The 20,809-nt window shown below is 41.2% G+C and overlaps 1 protein-coding gene across 3 annotated transcripts in view; it reads left to right on the top strand.

Annotated features, from left to right (window-relative positions):
- The window catches only part of KCNT1 (potassium sodium-activated channel subfamily T member 1), a 194,565-nt gene that overhangs the window by 118,772 nt on the left and 54,984 nt on the right, over positions 1-20,809 (top strand). For 2 of the 3 annotated variants that reach the window (XM_036750629.1, XM_036750628.1), the window contains exons 3-8: positions 5,708-5,807; positions 13,995-14,043; positions 15,517-15,576; positions 18,017-18,091; positions 18,208-18,291; positions 20,658-20,752. In XM_036750629.1, coding sequence (XP_036606524.1) covers positions 5,708-5,807; positions 13,995-14,043; positions 15,517-15,576; positions 18,017-18,091; positions 18,208-18,291; positions 20,658-20,752 — 463 coding nt within the window. Of the gene's footprint in view, positions 1-5,707; positions 5,808-9,174; positions 9,235-13,994; positions 14,044-15,516; positions 15,577-18,016; positions 18,092-18,207; positions 18,292-20,657; positions 20,753-20,809 lie in introns of all 3 variants that reach the window. The other variant, XM_036750627.1, reaches the window with a different exon arrangement.

Below are 20,809 nucleotides of genomic sequence, written 5' to 3'. Positions count from 1 at the left end.
AAACCCAGGTTCTCAATCTTGAATTTGTCCTTGACCTTTCTGTATCCGCTATAGCCACCCGGGGTTTCAAGTCTTGTTAATTCTACCTCCACAACATTTCTCACAGATATCCTTTCCTTCCAAATACATGCCTCAACTATTCTAATACCTTCATAATTGGTCTTCCTGCCTGTGTCTCTTCCTTCTCCAATCAGTCTTCCATGTGACTGCCAAATTGATATTCCTAAAATATAAAGCTGACTCTCTGTCTTTCTGTCTCTGTCTTTTTCACACACACACACACACACACACACACACGTGCACAACGTGGCTATCTATTGTCCGTCTAGGAGATAAAATGCAAAATCACCAGCCTTAAAACCCTCTACAAGTCAACTCCCAGCTATCTTTCCAGTCTTGTTTCATACTAATCCTTCTATGTACTCTCCATTACAGTTAGCTGGGCCTCGCAGCTGTCTCCCACCACCTCTCACCTTTGTACCCCTGCGCAAGTGGTTGCCTATGTCTGGAATGTATTCGCTCCTTCACTTCCACCTCAGAGAATCCCTAGCTTCCCATAAAGCACAGCTCAGGTGTTTCCTCCTATGTAAGGCTTTTCCTGATCCTCCTTAGTTATTAGCCTTCTCTCCTCGAAGTTACTTGATCTTACTTTGTAATTTCCTTGTGTACATGTTGTATCCCCTCCCTGCCAAGAGTTTGTAGCTCCTCGAAGGATTGTTTCATTTTTTTCTTTGTAACCTCAGCAACTCCCAGAGTGTTTAACTTGTAGGAGGAACTTGATAAATACTTGTTGAATTGAATTGAGTTACAGTGCCTTTGAATTTGAAGGCAACAGCTCCTTAAACTGGGCTGACCACAGCCTGAAACCTAATGCCCAGCCACCAATTGTGCTGTAACCTTCACACATGCACTAAGCCCTGACTCCATCCATCTGTCTCACAAATACTGTTGGTCACAGGAAATATGAATTGATTTAATGTGAATAGCTATGTGTAGCCATGGGACATAGCTCTAAGCCCCCATCTTGGCAGTGCTGGGCAGGAGCCACTATGGTTGAAAACTGTTTGCACTGGCTTTCTTCTATCATTCCACTCCAGGACTTTTCAAATGGTTGTTCCCCTTAAAGTACAAGCAAGAACGCTGTCAAATTAGGTAGACTTTCCTAAATGAATGAGGTTTTTAATGTGGTAAGGAAAATCAAAATCAGCAGTGCAAGGAGGCATCCAACTACATATGCTTTTAATGGATAAATATCTGAATGCCCAAGCAATGAAATATCACATATGGAAGAAATGGAGCTTAGAACGTATCTAGTTCATTCCCATCATTTTACATGTAACAAAAGTAAAGCCCAGAGAGAGTAAGTGACTTGCCTAAGGTCATACAGCAAAGCAGTGGAAAAAACCAGAACTACAACCCAGCTATTTGCAGAATGACAATGACTTAGACAAAAGTTCATTAAGCGAAAGTTTTCCAAAGTTTTATTGAAGGATTTATTCTATGCCTTACAGTGAACAAAGGATCCCACAGAAAGGCATCCCCTGTCTTAGCTCCTATCCCTGCCATAGCACACAGCATTCCTGGAAACCAGGATGATGTTGTGAACATGATTGATCAACAAACAATGTTTGTTCCAACTCTAAAGAGCCTCAGTACTGTATGATCCACAGAACTAATTGATAGCACATTGTTGTAATTAAGATGCACGAGCTATGTCTTTTAATGAGTGTTCCGTAGCCTTAATTAACCATTACATCAATAATCTCGGCCTCTTAGTAAGGGTTATGGAATATTTACAAAGCACAATGTAGACACTTTGTAAATATGTCTTGTCTTTGTTGTTAGTAATGAGGTCTCTCAATAGCCAAACAACCAATTCAGAAGTCCTTTTATAAACAATAAACGAAACAGCCCCGCCCTCTGCTGGTTACTGTTGGCCAGGCCAAAATACTTATGTAGTTAGAAATCTATTTTCGGGAAGGAAGGAAGGAAGGGAGGGAGGGAGGGAGGGATCCTTGTAAGAAATATGGATAGTCAAGCAAAACAAATTCACTTATTGGCCGTGTCCAAAAAAGATGTGTCTTATATATCCTGAATCCATCAGCTCTGCACCTCTGGATTCATGGATGTTCACTGAAGTCCTAATACCTGCTTTTTAAGCATTTAAGGGTAGGATCATAGACATTTTAGCAAACGATTGTAACATTTAGAGCCTAAAGAGACTGTGGAGATCCTGTCATATAATACTTTCATTTTACAGATTAGGAAATAAGAGGCATAGTGTCTCAGGACTAGAACAGTGATAGTCTTGTACTTTCTCCTCTGGTGGACCACCTCTTGAGGGCTGTGTTAAGCTCCGGGTCCCACATTTTAAGGAAGAAGACTGATAAACTGAACAGCACACAGAGAAGGACAGTGAAGGTAGTGAAGGACCTTCTGCTCATACCACATAAGAACTGATAGAAGTTGTGATATTTTGCCTGAAAGAAAACACTTCATAGAGACATGGTATTCATGTCTTCAAATATTCTAAGGGTTCCTATTCTAATGGGGAAGGAGGATCAGGCCTGTTTAAATTGGCCTCAGAGGAAAAACTAGGAGCAATGCATGGAAGTTGCTGTGCAGCAACTTTGGATTTGGCATAATGAAAAGCTTCCTAGCAATTAGAGCTATCAAAAAGTGGAAGACACTGCCTGGGGATGTATCAGATCCCCCTTAGTGGATGTTTGTAAGCAAAAGTTCAATGACCACTAAGCAACTATGTTATAAAGGGATCAAGCAAGATGGCTTAATGGGTAGTGTTGACCCGGAGTCTGGAAAATCTAGCCTTGGACATTTACTAGCTGTGTGACTCTGAGTAAGTCACTTAACCACTGTTTGCCTCAGTTTTCTTATCTATAATGTGGAAGTCCTTGCTCCCAGAGTGAGGCAATATTTTTGGAGCACTGTGCGCATCTTAACACGCTATATAGATGCTAACTATTGGAGGGAATCGTTGCTCAAGTAGGAGTTGGATTGAATGATTTCTGAGGTCCCTTCCAACTCTGAGATCACATAATCATAGATTTAGAATTGGAAGGGACCTTATAGAGGTCATCTAATCCAACACCTTTATTTTATAGATGAGGAAATGGAGGCCCACAGAAATGAATTATCTAGTCCAAGATCACACAGGTACTATCTGTGATTTTGCAGGTTGAAGTATAGAGAGGGTAAGTGCCCTGCCCACCAATCAATCAACAAGCATTTATTAAATGTCTATTATGTGCTCAGCACTGTCCTAGGCACTGGTCTTTTCTACTCTAGAGACATCTGTCGCTGCCTCCGATGAATGACACATAATGCCTGAGTAGAATGAGACCTAATACCTGAAATTATCTGACAGAGGCCCCACCACTATTAGTGGTTTCTTTTCTGAGTCAAAAAATAAGAGGAATGTTGTGGAAATCGGATCTGGCTCCAGCTTTTGTTCTGAAAGGTTCGTATGGAAGAACTTCCTAATTGACCTTTACAAAATGAACTGAGCTTTGTCCTGAGGGAATGAGCACCCCGTCCCTTAAAGTGCTCAAGCAGAAGATTGACAACTCTTTCAGAGATGCTGCAGATACAACCTCTGCATAGAGTGACAGATACAAGTAGTAAGTTAGTGGTGGAACTAGGACTTGAATCCAGGACACCAAACTCCAAATCCAGTGATCTTTCCACTGAACCAGATTGCCTTGATTCTTAGGAGAAAGGGGATATGAGTTTGTGTCCTGGCTTTGTGCCTGACTTGGTCACCTTGATCAAGTTTCTAAAATATCTTCCAATACTGACATTCTAAGAGTCACCAGTACCCCTCTCTGAAAAAACGAAGGGATGAATCTGAACGAACTTTTATCTCTGACATCTTATATGCTACGTTCTAAGATCCCTTTCAGCTCTGTGATTCTATAATCCTGTTGCTGTATTTTTTAAATAGACTGATCCTTAAACTCATCAGAAGTGCCCATATGGGGTCAAGATCATACACAGCCCCTGCTGCTATCCCCTGAGTAAGATGCCAAAGGTCATTTTGGGATAGACCAGAGATGTACTCTGGTTGCCAAAAAGTGCCTCTCTCTGTTCATAGCCTGGCTATGCTGCCCTGATCCCCAGGATGCATCAGGCCAATCTACACCAACTTAAAGCCAGGGATATGGGCAAACACTCCCAGCTGCCTCCCAGGACTTACCATGATGGGGGATCGGTCTGTCGGGCTGAGATTCATAGGACCATAGATTTAGAACGGGAAGGGACCTCAGAGGACATCAAGTCCAATCCCTGAATTTTACAGGTGAGGGTACCCAAGCCCAGAGAGGCTGTGTGACTTGTCCAGGGCCACACAACTAGTAAGTGTCTGTGGAGGGCTTCAAACCCCAGGCTTCCTGACTCCAAATGCAGCCCACTATGTACTATATCCTTTTGTAATTCACTAAAGCTTAGCATCTAAGTCCCCACTGTCACCCCTACCTCCTACTGCAGCTGTTGGAGAAGGAAGCTGTTTCTAGTAGCCCTTCTGCGCTTCTAAGGGGGAGGAAGGAAAAATTCACGTCCAGTATGTGTGTGTTGAGGGGTAATAGAGAGGGGAGGTATAGGAATTGGGAAGAAGGCACTCTTCTAGTTCTCAATAAGGGTAGAACTGGTGGCTTTCCCAGTGAACAGATTGAATCTTAGAGTTTGTATGGAAATGTTTGTTCTAAGTCAGAAGCCAAGGCTGCTCTCTAGAGCCTTCAGGGACACTGGTGAAAGGCTGCACTAAAAAACCTGGAAGCCTGACATAAAATCTCCAAAACTTCCCAGCCTTTCTTTAATTAATCATTGAATTCTAGAACCAGGCCAGACCACAAAGGCCATTCACCAAACCTCCCATCAATTCTGTGGCATCCCTCACAGGATCACCCAGCCTCTACTTGAATCCTCCTAGTGAGGGGGAGCTTGCTCCCTTAGGATGCAGCCCAAATCATTTTGTAGCAGCTTTATTTGTTAGAATGTTCTTCCTTACATCAGCATTTCTTGAAAGCTCCTCTTTGAGCAAAAGGATGTTCAGGGTAGAATAGGGTGGGGGAGCCCTCAGGTTACAAGGCTAAATTTTATATACACTTTAAAGAAAACAAACTGTATGTAATAGGAGATCACAGTTTCACATACAATTCACTTTTATTTGTATGTTGTCTCTTTAACAACCCTAGAAGTCAAGTGCTGTCATTATCCTCATTGTACAGAGGAGAAACTGAAGCTGAGAGAGAGTAACCTGGGGACATGGCAAGACCCCCCCAGCTCCCTCCAAGCATACACACATCTCTGTCTGCCTGAGATTCGTAAGATTTGGAGCTGGAAGGGACCTCAGAAGTCATCAGGGCCAATCCCTTCACTTCATAAATGAGGGTACTACATCACCCAGCTAGGAAGGGGCTGAAGAAGAATTTAACTCGGCTCTTCCTGACTCTGCATCCAGAACTGTACCCATTTATTTAGTTCCCCTAAAGGGAAGGAAAGGACCAATAGAGATGCCTCACACTGCTCTGATCTTTAAAGCGTAGAAAGTGAATTTGTTCCCACCGAAGTCATTGTCAGCCCTGGAGAATTAGAGCTGGTGCTGGAAGCTGGAGCCTGGGGCTGAGCACATACATGTATGTCTACTGATACCTCTTCCTTTCCTCCCTAATATGCTTCTTTCCTCTTGCAGGCCTGAGAATCAGGTTGTTCAACTTTTCTCTAAAGCTGCTCACCTGTCTCCTGTACATTGTCCGAGTCCTTCTCGATGACCCAGTCCAGGGGATTGGATGGTGAGTTGTCAAGGCAACCATCTTGGTCTGCAATAGATCCCTGTTTTCATAATGAGGATCCGTTCTAGAAACTCCCTGGTTTGCAGTGGGGATCTATTCCTTTGTTACAAGGATCTATTATGGATCCCCTCAGGGGATCTGCTAGTTTGTGATCATAGATTTAGAGATAGAAGGGACCTTAGAAGTCATGAGGTCAAACTCCCTCATTTCACAGATGAGGAAATAGAGGTCCAAAGAAATTAAATGAAGTGCCTAGGGTCACACAGATAACTGTATGTGAGGGAGGATTCAAACCCAGCTATTCCTCACTCCAGGCCCAGCACTCTCTGCATGACACCATAACTATCTCTCTAATAGTACTTTGCTATGGAGATACACTAGGTTATATAAGAGATAGATAGGTAGATGGATAGACAGATGTATATGTATATAGAAATATAATTTATGAATTGGGATAGGAACGGATATATATACACATGTATATGTGTATATACACATATCTATGTTGATAGGCACATAGATATACATATATGTAATTGATGAATTGGGATTGAAACTGATATACATATGTATATGTGTGTATCTACATATAGGCATGTGTATATACCTACATATATGTATATATGTAAATAGATAAGCAGATAGAGACATGTATAATTTTATAAAAACAGTTGAAAACAAATACATATATACATATTTATATATACCTATGTGTATATGTATATATATATATATATATCAGTTCCAATCCCAACTCATCAAATATATTTATATATATATATATATATATTACATATATATATATATATTACATATATATATATATACACACGTATACGTATTTATGGGTGTACATATGTATGCATATATGCATATGATCAGAGTATCTGGTGGGTCTGAGTGGTTTGTGGTTGGGCTGGTGACTTTCTAGGACCCTACAACTTTACTAGTTGGTTCTTTCCTCCCATTCTTTCCCTCACCTCTGATCTTGAAGTCCAAAGTCTCAGCCCTTCTTCCAACAGCCAGACTTCAGACTCTGACATCTCAGGTGCTATACCTCAGAGTGACACTTATCCCCTTCCTGCAGATGCTCTCAGACACTGTATTTTTGCAGCTACAGCTGCTGACAGTGATTCCCCAAGGATTAGATTTGGGGATGGGAGTGGGAGAAACATTGTGTCATCTCCCAAAGCTGCATAGAAGTGCACATTCTAGTTCCAATTCATCAGTTTGACCTTGGGCAAGTCACTTGACCTTTTTGGATGCAGCGTCCTCACCAGTAAAAATGGGCATAATAAAATCTACTTATACCTACCCTCAAAGAATTTTGCAAAGACAAAATATTGTGGGCTGCCAGAGCTTTGAAAAGTTCAAACCGCTCTAGAATTTGGTTTTTATTGCTGTTTCCTTAAAGGAGAGATAAGATGATATAACAGGGATGGGGAACCCCCGTGCAGTAGATAGAAAGTTGGTCTGGGAGCCAGGAAGGCCTGGGTTTGAGGCCCACCTCTCACACATATTGCCCATGTGACCCTGTGTAAACCACTCTCTACAACTGTAAGTTGTAGTACCTGCACTGGTAGCAACTTCCTCACCAGAGAGTTAACTATACTAGTTAAATCGCACGTCCAATCCCTTACCCTACATTTGTAGAACGGCACTTTGATTGAGTTGCCTGTGTCCAAATATTTGTTGGGGGAAGGAAGGGGAAAGATTGCTTCTAGTGAGGGTCTGCTCTCAGCCTGCCCCAGAAGGGCTATATATCACAGCCACAAAAAGTGATAATGGCACCCCCATTGCCTGCGATACCCTCCCTCCTCACCTCTCAGCTTGCTACCTTCTGCGCTCTCAAGTGAGCCCTCTCCTGAGCCTCTCCCCAACCCCAGCTGCCTGATGTTGAAAATTACCTTGTATTCACTTTGTTTCTATTTTGTATCTAATTTTGTTGTATTTAACTATGTTGTATCTAATCAATTATTTTGTTTCCTTGGATAAAACGTAAGCTGCTTGAGGCTGGGTATTGTTTTGATTTTTGTGTGTCTCCTCACAGCACATTGTGCAAAGCCTGGTGGCCTGGTAGGTGCTTAATAAATATGGCTTGACAGATCCCCCTCTAGGTCAAGGGCGCATGGTTTTTATCTGGCTGGAAGCCCGTGGGTCTTTGGGCCAGAAATGTTGGAGGGGAAGGTAGAAGGAAGAGGCTGGAGAAAAGAGGGGAGCAGAAGTAACAACCTAGAAAAAAAAAAGATGGGTGATGGGATCTATTATCATAGCTCTAGGAATCTCAGAGGCCATATAGTCAAACCCCTTCATCTTACAAATGAGGAAACTGAGGCTCAAAGAAACTAAGTGACTTGTCCAAGGTCACAAAGGTAGTAAGCAAAAGAGGGGGGATTTGGACCCAGATCCTCTGACTCCTGAGCAAGTATCTATGACAACTTTTCATGTTTTCCAAGGGTCGTACTGATTTGATGGAATAGGAGTTAGGATGACTGAATTTGAATCCATCTCAGCTATTGACCCACTGTGTGACCTTAGGCCAACCTCTTCCTTTCTCTAAGCCTCAGTTTCCTTATCAATCAAATATTGATCTCTGAGTTCCCTTCCAGATTTTTAAAAATATTTTTAATCTAATTCTACTAATGTATGATCATGAAAGATTTAGTAATAATGGGATTCCATAAGATTTTCAGTGAAGAAAGGTTATACTTAAATGCAAACATTTTGTGTTTAAATAATTTTATTATAAATTTAATTACTGTCAACAAAATATTAATAAAAATGAAAATTAAACCACATGTGAAACCATAAACTCTATATAATTTAATTTGTCACAAATATGTTGTAAACTTTAACAAAATCATCTTTTTTGCATCTCTTTATGAGTTTGTATATTTTGCCAGGGCTTTCTTATTTTTGTGAAATAATTATAATATAATCAGCATTTATATAAAGCTTTGTCATTTGCAAAGCACTTTACATATATTATCTGCTTTGATACCCAAAACAACCCTGTGAGACTGGTGCTATTATTATCCTCATTTTACAGATAAGAAAACTGAGGGTAGGAGAGGTTAAGTGCCTCACTCAGGGTCACACAGCTAGTAAGTGTCTGAGACAAGCTTTGAATTCAAGCTTTCCTGCCTCCAAGTCCAGCATTCTACCCACCATGACTCCTGTGTCACCTTCTTGAATGTTTTGGACTCTGCCTAAGTTTCTTCATTTCATCTAAGCTTTTTTCCATATTTCTTTGTATTCTTTAGCACAGAATTTTTTTACCTCCTAAATACTCTTAATAAATGATTTGGATCTTGTCTCTTCGATTGTAATGGTCTGTCTGTCTCTTGTCTTCCATGGCTTCCCACAGCTGGGGCTGCCCCAAGCAGAACTATACAGTATTTAACCAGTCATCACCGGAGATTGATTGGTAAGTGGACGATTAGGCTTGAAAGAACAACCCCACCCCCACCCCACCCCACTCCTGAAGAAAAGGGTGGGGGATGTCAAACAATGAGCTTGTGTGGTAGAGGTTGCCCGAATTTCAACCTAAGATTCCCTAATTATCACCGGTTCTCTTGATAGGGAACGTGAAATTCTTCTAAATAAATGAATAAATGAAGGTGACAATTTACTTTGATTGATTATGCATATTTGTTACAAAGGATTGGTTTTGTTTTGTTTTTCTAATGGGGAGAGATGAGAGAGAGAAATAATAAGTGCTTGTTAACCCAAAGAATGCAAAATAAAATTTGAAACATTCACAATAAATGAATAAATTGATCTAGAAGCCATTAACTCATATCCAAGGATCTGTGATTGTTTTCAGCGTGCGTGCGTTCTCTCCCTTATGCAGATCATATCTCTCTGTGCCTTAGCTGGTGTTCTTCCAGTATGGCTGTGGCAAAACAGTGATAAATGGAAGCTCTTGCATATCAAGGACTAGCTCCCCTTTTGTTTTAATATCCACCAGGGCCTGGTGTTCAATAAATGTTTGTTGACTGATTGGTTGATGAGCCTCTCCCAACCTTAATTAGGCTGACCTTTAGACAACTGCTGTACAACCTGTTGGCAGCCCCATACTCAAATCCTTCCAGCTTGGTAGGAGACACAAGCTCATTGCTTGACATCCCCCACCTTTCTGTAATAGCTTTTGGGAATGCAATGTCACCTCTGGCACACAACAATATATCAAAGCCAAACTTTGGTAAAATAATTAATTTAACTTGTGCTGCCTTATTATTAATGTTTTTCTCCTTTTTTCCATCAAGATCTTTTACCACCAAAACATAGGAATGAAAATTAATGCAGGGATTTTATTCCTTGGGCCCTTGGAAACATCGTAATCCAGAGAGTGATTTCCTCTCTGGAAGAGCACATAGCTGAACCAACAGCCCCTTCTTACATCAGACCCTCTGAAGGCTTCGTGAGATTAGATGAAGTGTAAATTCCATGGTTAATTTCCAGTTTTAAAAATAATATGGCTTCACTTGGAAAGAGTTCCCATTCCCATGGTTATTCTTACCGAAACTTCAGAAACTCAGGAATGCTACTAATTAGATCACTGTAGTCAGGATGAGTTTCATGAGAAGAAAATTTTATCTCAGAAACAAGTGGGCAGAATATGTGAGTAAGTTATTATATATATAAGGGGGTATGTCTGTGGAGGTATCCTTGGAATTTCTAGGTGATTATTCTGCCAGGACTGCTATTTCTGGGATGCTGATGCTTTGGCTTCATTGCTTTCAGGGCCCAAATTTGTTAGCTAAGCAGTACTTAGAGAAGAGCTAGGTGCACACTGATCGATGAGATGACCAATCACAGCTCTGGAGGATAAAGCATGCCTCCCACCTTTTAGCAGAGTAACAATGAATTAGAAGTAAACATCGGACATACATTTTTAGACTGGATCAATAAAACACAAATGTGTTCTACTTGATTATATTTATTTGTTACAAAGGAAGACTTTGGTGCCATTGGTTGGGGGAAGTGAACTGGAGGCAAACTAGAAGGGAAAGATAAGGGGAAAAAAGAAAAGGAAGAAAAGAGCATCATCAAAACATTTCTTAAAATTCACAGAAGAGATTAGAAGAAAGTTTAGGAGGAAATACAGAGAAGCAAGGGCATGCTGGTACTACCATGTTAAATTTAATATATAAAACCATGTGTACTTAGTTCATGAAATAAGTTGTATTAATTGATTCAAGGTTTCATATAAAGTCCTCTTTTCTAAACTTATTTACAAATGGAAATGTTCATGTTTTCTAATCTGTGATTTTTAGATGCTGGTTTTTTTTTTTAATTTGACCTATTGTCATGGTTAGTTGCAAAGCTGAGGAGAGAGAGAGAAAGAGAGAGAGAGAGAGAGAGAGAGAGAGAGAGAGAGAGAGAGAGAGGGTGAGTAGATAGGTGGGGAGAAGAGGGCAGAGACGAGAGCAAAACAGTTCAGCAAAACAAGTTCACTCATTGATCAAGCCTGATAACGCGCCATCTTTCACATCTGGGTGATATTTCGCCCAGTAACAGTGTGTTAAGTGGCAAGAGCTTTAGAGTCAGAGTATATAGGTTCAAACCCCACCTTTATCACTTACTTTCAGTGTGATCTTAAACAGATTTCTTAAACGCTATGGATTTCCATTGCTTCATTTATAAAATGAGGGGGTAGTCATCCAAGGTCCTTTCAGCTCTAAATCCATTATCCAATGGCCATGGTTATGGGGACATTTCTCTTATGACTTCAAAGACAGCATGGCCCAGATAAGTTGGTTGGGCAGAAATGACATAAGAGACAGATGTGTGCTACCAAGGGTAAACTGAGGAATGGACAAGACTGAGGGAGAGAGAGAAGTAATGTGGGTGTGGAGGTATAAAGTTCCTGTTGGCCCTGCCTCTGCTTGTGAACTTGGAGGGCTTGGCTCTCTGATTCTCAGCCTTGATGTTGGAAGGCTCCAGCTTGTAATGCTTTGTTTTAGCTAGTAGAACACACTTTTCTTTTTTAGTCTTTGTTGCAAGAGAAGATTTACTGGGGAGGGATATATTCAGAAATGGGCAGCTTGGTGGTTCAGTGTATAGAGTACTGGGGCTAGAGTCAGGTAGACCTGAGTTCAAATACGGTCTTAAAAATTTACTAGCTGTTAATAACTACTACTACTACATGTAAAATGAGAGGGTTGCACTAGACAGACTTTGGGGTCCTTCTCAGCTTTTATAACCATAATACTAGGATCCTATCTAGGGCCATATTTCTTTTATTTTTAGATGAGAAGTTTGGTTTATTTTCTTATAATTCCAGTAGTTATTAGCAAAAACCAAACAAATTACACATGAACTTTACAATAGGACAAAATGCCTTTAGCAAAGTAACTATAAAGAGAAAAGCTGAATTGATCAAGTAGTAACAGTTCACATAGTGGTGTTCTGACTTCCTAGATGGCAAATTTATATTCAAAGCATTGAAAATTTTGAAAAAGGCAGAATGTTATGCTATTCAAGGGTCATATTTCAACCAACATGCCCCCTACATATGTATGTTAAATTCTCTAACATAGTACCAATAGAAGGAGAAGAGGTGCCCAAAAATTTTAAAAAAAGGTGTCACAACTTCCATAAGACCAGGATGTGATGGTCTTGGAGACTGCAATTTAGTGACTCAGCTTTTCCATTTCCTCTCGAGAAACTCCTTGTTCTCTGGCATAATGCAGCCTTTCAGTCCTTGAACTGAGTATTCCTGATAGCCAGCTCTGTCTGACAGCCTACTTCATTGGATAAATGAGGGAGGCAATTATCTGCCAAGAGGTTAGAGATTTTAAAATGTTCAAGGCTACCCTACCAGATCTAAACATTTGCTCTATTCCACTGGCTGCAGGCCTTATGAGGAGTTTGTTTTGTTTTGTTTTTAAATTGGGCTCACTTTAGTTTCTATTCTGCCATTCACGCCTCTGCTGTCAAACCTATCAGACCCTTCCCAGTTCAGTCCTCATAGACGTTGGTCATTAGACCTTCCTTCCTTGTCAGCCCTCCCTCCAGGAAACACCAAATTGCCCTTCACTGTTATTTGCCTGTCTTCCTGGGGTTATGCAAGGCTTCCAACACAGAAAAGCTTCTGACCACACTGCTCTTTAAGGTTGGAGAGTCCTGAGGCTCAGAGATGATCTGATCCAACCCACCATACCTGAGCAGAAACTGGAATCAATCTAACAAACATTTATTAAGCGCCTACTATGTGCAAATTTCTGAGAATGCAGAGACAATAAATGAAACCATCCCTGACTGAAAGAAGCTTACCTTCTACCGGAATTCCCTCAACATGAGCAAAGAACTCAATACAACCTGAGAGAACTCATCCCAATTTTTGGTCAGTTGGGAAATTTTGGATTGTTAGGAAGTTTTCCAATGTATTGAGCAAAATCTTCCTCTATAAAGATTGACCCAATGTCTTCAATACTGATCTTCCTGGGAAACTCTTGCTCCCTGGATAGTGCAAAGGTACTTTGCCATAAGGAGGGAAAATCTACTCTGAAGCTATGAAATCTTAATTGATGATGCTTGATACTGTGTGGCAGACCACAGAGATAATGATTCTGAAAGCTTGCATGTAATAGGTGCCTAATAAATGTTTGTTGAATTGAATACAAATGGATGAATGAAAAAGCATTTCTTGTAGTGCTTACCATGTGTAAAGCACTGAGGATACAAATAAAAACGTAACACAGTCCCTGTTCTCATGGAGCTCTCATGGGGGAGACAATACACATAGGTTTCAGCCGCTAGTCAGATGGAAAGGTCTTATAGTCCTTGGTGCAGTGACAAAGTGACGGTAGTGAATTATCGTTAATGTCATTTTTCAAAAATGATCTCAGTTTCTGATGTTGAACCATTTGACAATGCTACAGACTTTGCTGACAAGAACTGTCTTCTCTGAGTCTTCAGGAACTGGGGCTCTAGTACATGTAGAAGCAGGTGCCAGGCCATATCTCCATGAGGGTTGCTCCCCAGGAGGGTGGCTGCCAGGGCTGGGCTGAAAACAGAGTCAGAGGTCCTGGGGTACCAATACTCCCAAGGTTCTTGGACTTAACTGCCTATCTATGGCTGATGATTAGCAATTGGTGTTGGTGGTTGCAAGAAAGGTGGGATAAAAAGAATACAATAATATCTGAGTTTTTGTTGTTTTTGAATTCTCTGTCTCTCCAGGGCCCCAATCTTGTGGGTAGAGAGAAAAATTACTCTCTGGGCACTTCAGGTGAGTGACTACAGTTTGAGAGGTAATTTAGAAATCATCTGCAAAAGGTTCTTTGCTTAAGATTTCAGAAAGCTCCTCTAGATAATTTGTCTGAACTTGCCAAGTTGAAGTACACCCATGGAAACTAGAGTTGCTTTCGATGGCACCCTATTTCAGTACAGACACTGAAAAAGTGTTTTCTATTATAGAAATGATTAATTTAGGAGGTAGCAGGAAAGCCCACTCCCAAACTCCAAATATCTCCTGATGATATGTCATGGTGCCTAAAATTCTACCATTACGGTTTTATTTTTTTGGGCTTATGAAGGCCTTTCAATCTCGTGGTGTCTCCTATTAAACTTTCGATAACTAGCCTGGCCCTAGGACTCCAGCAATGCCTACCTTTTCTATTAGGAAGGACAGGGCACTGAGCATCTGCTCTTCTATATCTCTTCCCTCCACCTTCCATTTCTTTCCCAGGAGCTGGTAATCAAACCAACATTTCCTTTGCTACTACAAAGAGCATGGCACTCAAATTTTCTATGGATCTTAGTTGTAGGATGCCTAGGCAGAAGCTCTTTTCCCTTCTCATTACTCCTTGGGGCACCCTCATAACTTTCTCATCAGCCCCATCCCTCTGATATTCCTATTCCACTTTCTCAGTTTTCCATTGTATCCTCTGGAACTCCTGCTTAATTATTAACAATTTGACTTTCATATTAAACCCATATGCTTTCCTTCCTTCCCTCATACTTTGAATATATTTTATATTTATGGTTATATATGTACTTGTTGTTTTCCACCAATAGATTTTAAGCTTCCAGAGGGCAGGGATTGTTCTGTTTTTTCTTTGTGAATATCCACCATCTACAGAGAGAGAGAAAGAGAGGGAGAGGGAGAGGGAGAGGGAGGGGGGGAGAGAGGGAGAAAGAGAGAGAGAGAGAGAGAGAGAGAGAGAGAGAGAGAGAGAGAGAGAGAGAGAGAGAGAGAGAGAGAGAGAGAGAAAGTTCCTAGCACACTGCCCAGTGATTAATAAATGCTTATGGAATGGAATAGAATGGAATGGGATTAAAGCACAAATATCCCAGAACAGGATGCCACCTTAAGCCCTTACTGGGTAATAGCCTGGGTTTAGTTAGTGCTGGGTGAAAGACCCTGAGGATAAGACAGAAACCAGTCCTAGATGCAAAGTCATCCAAGAGCCTCAGGAAGGACTTCAAAGAGTAAAAGGCAGAGCAACGAAGAGAAACTTCCCTGACTTTAGAACTCAGCCTGGGATCATTCCTATTGTCTCAGTGCCTCCTTTTTTGAATATTTCTGAGTCAAGAGCTACCCCCTAGATATTCTGACCTATGTTCTTTTCCCTCCCTGAGCCCTGTCCCTCTTCTCCCAAGTTTTGGCTAGTGTAGTGACCCTGGAAAAATCCGTTGGTTCCCAACAGTTTTTCTTCATGTTATCTAAGATGTTCAATGCCTACCCTTTGTTCTTTTCTAGGTCATTATAGCATTAATAGGTTTTCTTGAGACAATGCTCCTCATCTATCTCAGCTACAAGGTAAGCTCTCTCCTGATCTCCTTGGAAGTCTAGAAGAGGGAGGAGTAGTCTAATACTACTTGTTTATGTCCTTCCTTCTCTCCCTGGATTGTATTTCTATTTTTCCTTTCCTAGAAGGGAAGTAGGAATGTAGTCCAGCAATTGGAAAAGAAATGTCCTTTGACAAAGAACATAGAACTTGTTGATCACATAGGAACAACTGAAAGGAACTCTGTACTTCACAGTAATAGCTAATGCTTATACAGCATATTATAGTACCTAACTCTTAGAGCTGGAAGGTCCTTAGAGGTCATCAAATGTAACTCCCTCATTTTACAGATGAGAAAACTGAGGTTGAAATAGTTAAAGTGACTTGTCCATGGTCACACCTCTACACAGAGGAAGAATTTGAACTCAGTTTTCACTGACTGAAAGTGTTGTCAGTGCACTGTCCATTTCGCTGCCTCACCCTTATTTTTGTTTTTACTTTTTAATATTTTGTGTTCTTAGAGTTCCAATTTTTTTGCATTCCATGTTATTGTCTTGATTCTTTCTGTCTCTTTGGGAGGGAAGATGGCATTCACACTGAGGATGATTTGTTGATTTCCAGTGTCCCAATTCCCCAGGCTGCACCCAGCCAAACATCATCTTCCCAAGTCAGATTTCTAAAAACTGAGCCTTCATAAGGCAGCTCCTCTTGTTTATACCTGCTGGGAGGAGATGTACATAGAGGTTCATTTCCCGACACTTCCAACAGATGTTCTGAAGTAACATAAACTAGACTCCCTTTACTTCTCTGAAAGGCTTTTTTCCTCTGTGTTTATTTAAAACCAAAATTCTCTACCTAAGAACAGCCCTATAGGATGCTTTAGGATAAATAGTATTTCTTACTGTTAGCTTTTTTCCCTTCCCCCATTTCTCTTTCCTTCCCTCCCTCTTCTTTCTTTTTGCCTTCCCTTCTTTTCTCCCTCTCTTTGCTTCTTTTTTCTCCCTTTCCTCTCTATTCTCTTTTCCTTATTCTCTTCCTTTCCACTCCTTTTTCTCTTCCTTCCTTTTTAGAGAAGACTTGAACCAAGGTCCAGGGATGGGGAACCTGCAGCGTCCAGGCCACAGATCTTCTAGGTCCTTGGGTGCAGCCTTTTAAATGAGTTCAAGTTTTACAGAACAAATCCTTTTATTATGAGGATTTGTTCGTGAAGTTTAGATTCAGTCAAAGGGCCACACTTGAGGACCTAGAGGGCCACACGGGGCCTCGAGGCTGCAGGTTCCCCACCCCTAGACTGTGAACAGGAATGTCTGAGTGACTGTTTCCCAAACAGATGCCCCGTGCTCCTGCTCTTTGGGGAGATCCTGTGATCTTTGTTCTGTCATTCCAGACTCCTGGCACTGAACCAGGAGAAGCTGGCCTTCCTCCTTGTCATTAAGCCATCCCTGAGGTGAGCTTGGGGATTCAGGCCAATCCCCATGCTGGTTCCTGGCTCTGCACAAATGCCCTTTCTCTCACATAGAAGTGGGAGCCAGGGAGCCTCAGGAAAGGCTGAAGACAATCTACTTATTGAGAAAGGGAATCAACTCCAGGGTTGCCAGTTGCCAGTTAAGAGAGCCAACTCAAAACAAAAGATGTAGTGGGGAGGAGAATGCAGTTAGGTGTATGCCTCTTCGTCTTTTGCCCCTCCCAAGATGGTCACTAATGACAAGACTGGACCTGAGAGAAGACTGTAGAAACCTACTCCACTCTTTCCTTTGGGGTTAATAATCTATTGGGTATCAAGCAAAGGGAATAGGTAAGAAATGGAATTTGTTTTGGTTTAACTATTTCTACCATCTCTATAATGACTATGTCAATACAATTATATATGTTAAATAGTAATTTCTCCAAGGATTTGAAAATTCTTTTACAAGAGGAACTTGTAGTGTCTACTGTTCCTCCCTTTTCCTTCTATTCTCCCTGTTTCTCTCACCCCTTATTTCTCCCCTTCAATGTCTCTCTTCCCTTTCTTCCTCCCCCTAACTTCCTTTCCCTCACTGTATGTCTCTTTCTCTCTTTTACCCCTTCCTCAGCTCTTTTATCATCTTTTCCCCACCATTTCTGCCTCTCTCTCTCCCCCCCTTATCTTCCCTCTTCCTTTCTCCCCACCCATCCTCATGTCTTTCTCCTTTCATCCCCTTCCGTTGTCTCTCTCTTGCCTTTCTCTATATGTCTTCATTTTTTTTCTCCATCTATGTCTTCTCACATCTCTCTACCTTCTTTCCTTCTTTTATTCCCATCTTCCTTTCTCTCCTCCTCCTCTTATGTCACCCTCTTGGCTCCAGATTGCTCCATCTTCTCTTTTTTCACCCTCCCTCTCAATGCCCACCCTTTTCCTTCTCCATGCTTCACTCTCTACTTTTTCTTTCTTCATCTTTCCCTCACTCCCTCTCTGGAATTTTCTCTAAGCTATTTTACTGTTTGGATCCACAGGGAAACATTTGGGAACAGATCTTCCGAGTTTCTTTCATCTTGGAAATGATCAACACAGTGCCATTTATCATCACGGTAAATAAGCATTGGATCACCCATTTAGAGGAGGGATTACTGATCTGGGTATCCATCTTCTGGGGAATTATCCCCAGAGAGCTTCATCCCAAATGCTGCTGTCTACTGTTTCTTAGATTTTCTGGCCTCCCCTACGGAATTTGTTCATCCCAGTTTTTCTGAACTGCTGGCTGGCCAAGTACGCCTTGGAGAACATGATTGTAAGTAACCAGAAAATGAATGGAATATGGGTTTGAGTTATAGCAAACCTGGTGGCCCATCTGTCTCCCTTCTACTGTGAGCATGGATTGGAGAGTGTGTGTGTGTGTGTGTGTGTGTGTGTGTGTGTGTGATTTTTTTCTCTTCCAAAGATATCTTTGAGCAGAGCTGAGCATACGCCATGAAATTTCAGCTATCCACACAGTAGCTTATTTGCTTCAGATCTTACTTTGACTAATACTGCTATCTATTCAACATATAATCAAGCCCTTTGTCAAGTCTAACTTTACTTCAGCCTAATAAGAGCTGGCAGGGAAGGCCTTTAAGCTGAAACAATTAATTGCCTCTTAGGGGAACTGTAAAAGCCAATAGGTTTAGAGAGGCCCACACTGCAATATGTTGCTGTTTTGCAGTCAACAAAGCAATGCTAGCCACCCCTGACAGGGAGTTCAGAATCCACAGAAGCTTCTCAATTGGATGGGGGTGGCAGGACAGGAACAAAAATGATAAATCTCCTCAGTGCCTCCTAAGTTGGGTTCTCACAAATCCAGAACATGCTTCTCCTAACCTCTACCTGTTAGAATTTCTGTTTCCTTCAAAACTATGTTCAGGCACCACTTTGTGCAGGAAGTCTTTCGATTCCCTCATTGCTAGTACCTTTTCCACAAAATAAATTCATATCGTATTTTGCATATACTTATTTATGTATATATTGTCTCCGCCAATATACTGAAAATTGTCTAAAAATGGGGGCTGTTTGATTTCTGCCTTTGTGTCTAGCTTTTTGCCTGACACATTGTAAGCACTTACTAAATGCTTACTAGTTGATTGATAAATGAAAGTCCGAAATCCAGAAAAAAAGGAAATCACAGTACTGCTGTCCTCTGCCTGAGTCATATCATATCTAAAATATTATATTCAGTTCTGGGCACATTTTATGAAGAAAACTGAGTCCACAAAGGGATAACCAAGATGGGGCAGGGGCAGGTGGGGGGGAAGAGGGAGAATACTCAAAACTTTACCAAAGGAGAATCAATGCTTGAAGCTGTGTACACTTAAACCAGTGATGAGAAGAATTTGGGGGAGTATAACTGCCTTCTAGTCTTTGAAAGGCTATCATAGGCTTAGGACCAGTCAGTAAGAATTACAGGGAGGCAGAAATCTGCTTTCTATAAGGAAGAACTTTCTAATTAATTGAGTTAACCTAGAAATGAGACGTGCTACCTCATTACATAGTGATGATCTCGCTGTCGCTGGAGGTGTTCAAGAAGGCTACAGGGAAGATCCTTACACTGTGTTGGTAGTTACACTAAATGAACTCTGAGCTTCCTTTCAACACTGACATGATACAACTCTAAGTTAAATAATTAAACAATCCCCAGTACGTGTTTACAGTTTATAAAGCATTTTACATCATTGAGCAAGCTAACTGATTAGTTTGAGGCCTCATTTCAAATCACAGGCATAATTAAACAATGAAGCCCCCATGGATGGATTCCCAGTCGACAAAACTGATTCTGCTGCTACTTCCTTCTCCTTCCTCCAGAGGCCATGGGAAAGATGTGGAGTGTAATGGCTGTTTTAAACCATAGAAACAGAGGCTATGTCTGCCCTCCCTGACTGGTTTGTGGGTGAGGAAAGTGAATTCCATCAAACAGACAATTGTTTCATAAACAACAGATGATTCCTAAGGTCCCTTCCAGCTCGAGCAGTCTGGGAATCTGAATTCAGCAGAGCAACTGGGTATTTTAAAATGACTAATTGAACCCATCCAAATAACTAGTTATTTTTAAAACAGAAAGTTGAATGCAGCCAGTCAATTTGCTAATAATTGGTTCGTAACCCTAGCCAGTTATTATTAATCATTTGTTTTCAAAATAGCTAGTTGTTGTATTCCAACTTTGTATGTCTGAATGTGATTCTTCCTCTGAGAGCCTGTTTGTGGCTCTGTGTAGCTTTTTGTGTGGGCGCAGCCATGGGGACCTTAAAGAATTGTGGGTATGCCGATACCTGTAGCTGTATTACTCTCTGCACATGTATGTGTCTGAGGGTATGAGTACCATCCTATCTGGACTACCCTTTCCTTGTCATAGATCCAAATCCTCCCCATTTTAGGGTCCAGTTCAAGGATATCCTCTTACATGAAGTCATCCTAGAGTACTCAAGCCTTTAACAATCCCTGTGGTCCTGTAGCATTTGCTGCCTGTCCTGTGCTTTGGGGGTACCCAATTAGGTTAGCTCAGTCCAGTACTTAATTCCATTCTGCTTTATTTATATCGTTCTCTAAGTGGCTTGTCTCTAAGTCTCATCCGTAGAAGCCATGTTCCTTTTTTCTGCTCATTCTCATGGCAGCAATGTCTCTCTACAGAACGACTTCCACAGGGCCATCCTAAGGACTCAGTCCGCCATGTTTAACCAAGTTCTGATCCTCTTCTGTACACTCTTGTGCCTCCTTTTTACTGGGTAAGTGTCTTCTGAGATTTGACTCCTGGTTGAATCCTGTGCAGCTCTGAGGCATCA

Source organism: Trichosurus vulpecula, chromosome 3 (assembly GCF_011100635.1).
Source record: "Trichosurus vulpecula isolate mTriVul1 chromosome 3, mTriVul1.pri, whole genome shotgun sequence".
In the NCBI taxonomy this organism is placed as follows: Eukaryota; Metazoa; Chordata; class Mammalia; order Diprotodontia; family Phalangeridae; genus Trichosurus; species Trichosurus vulpecula.
Note: the sequence above shows the minus strand (reverse complement) of the source record. Positions and strands in the feature narration are given on the sequence as shown.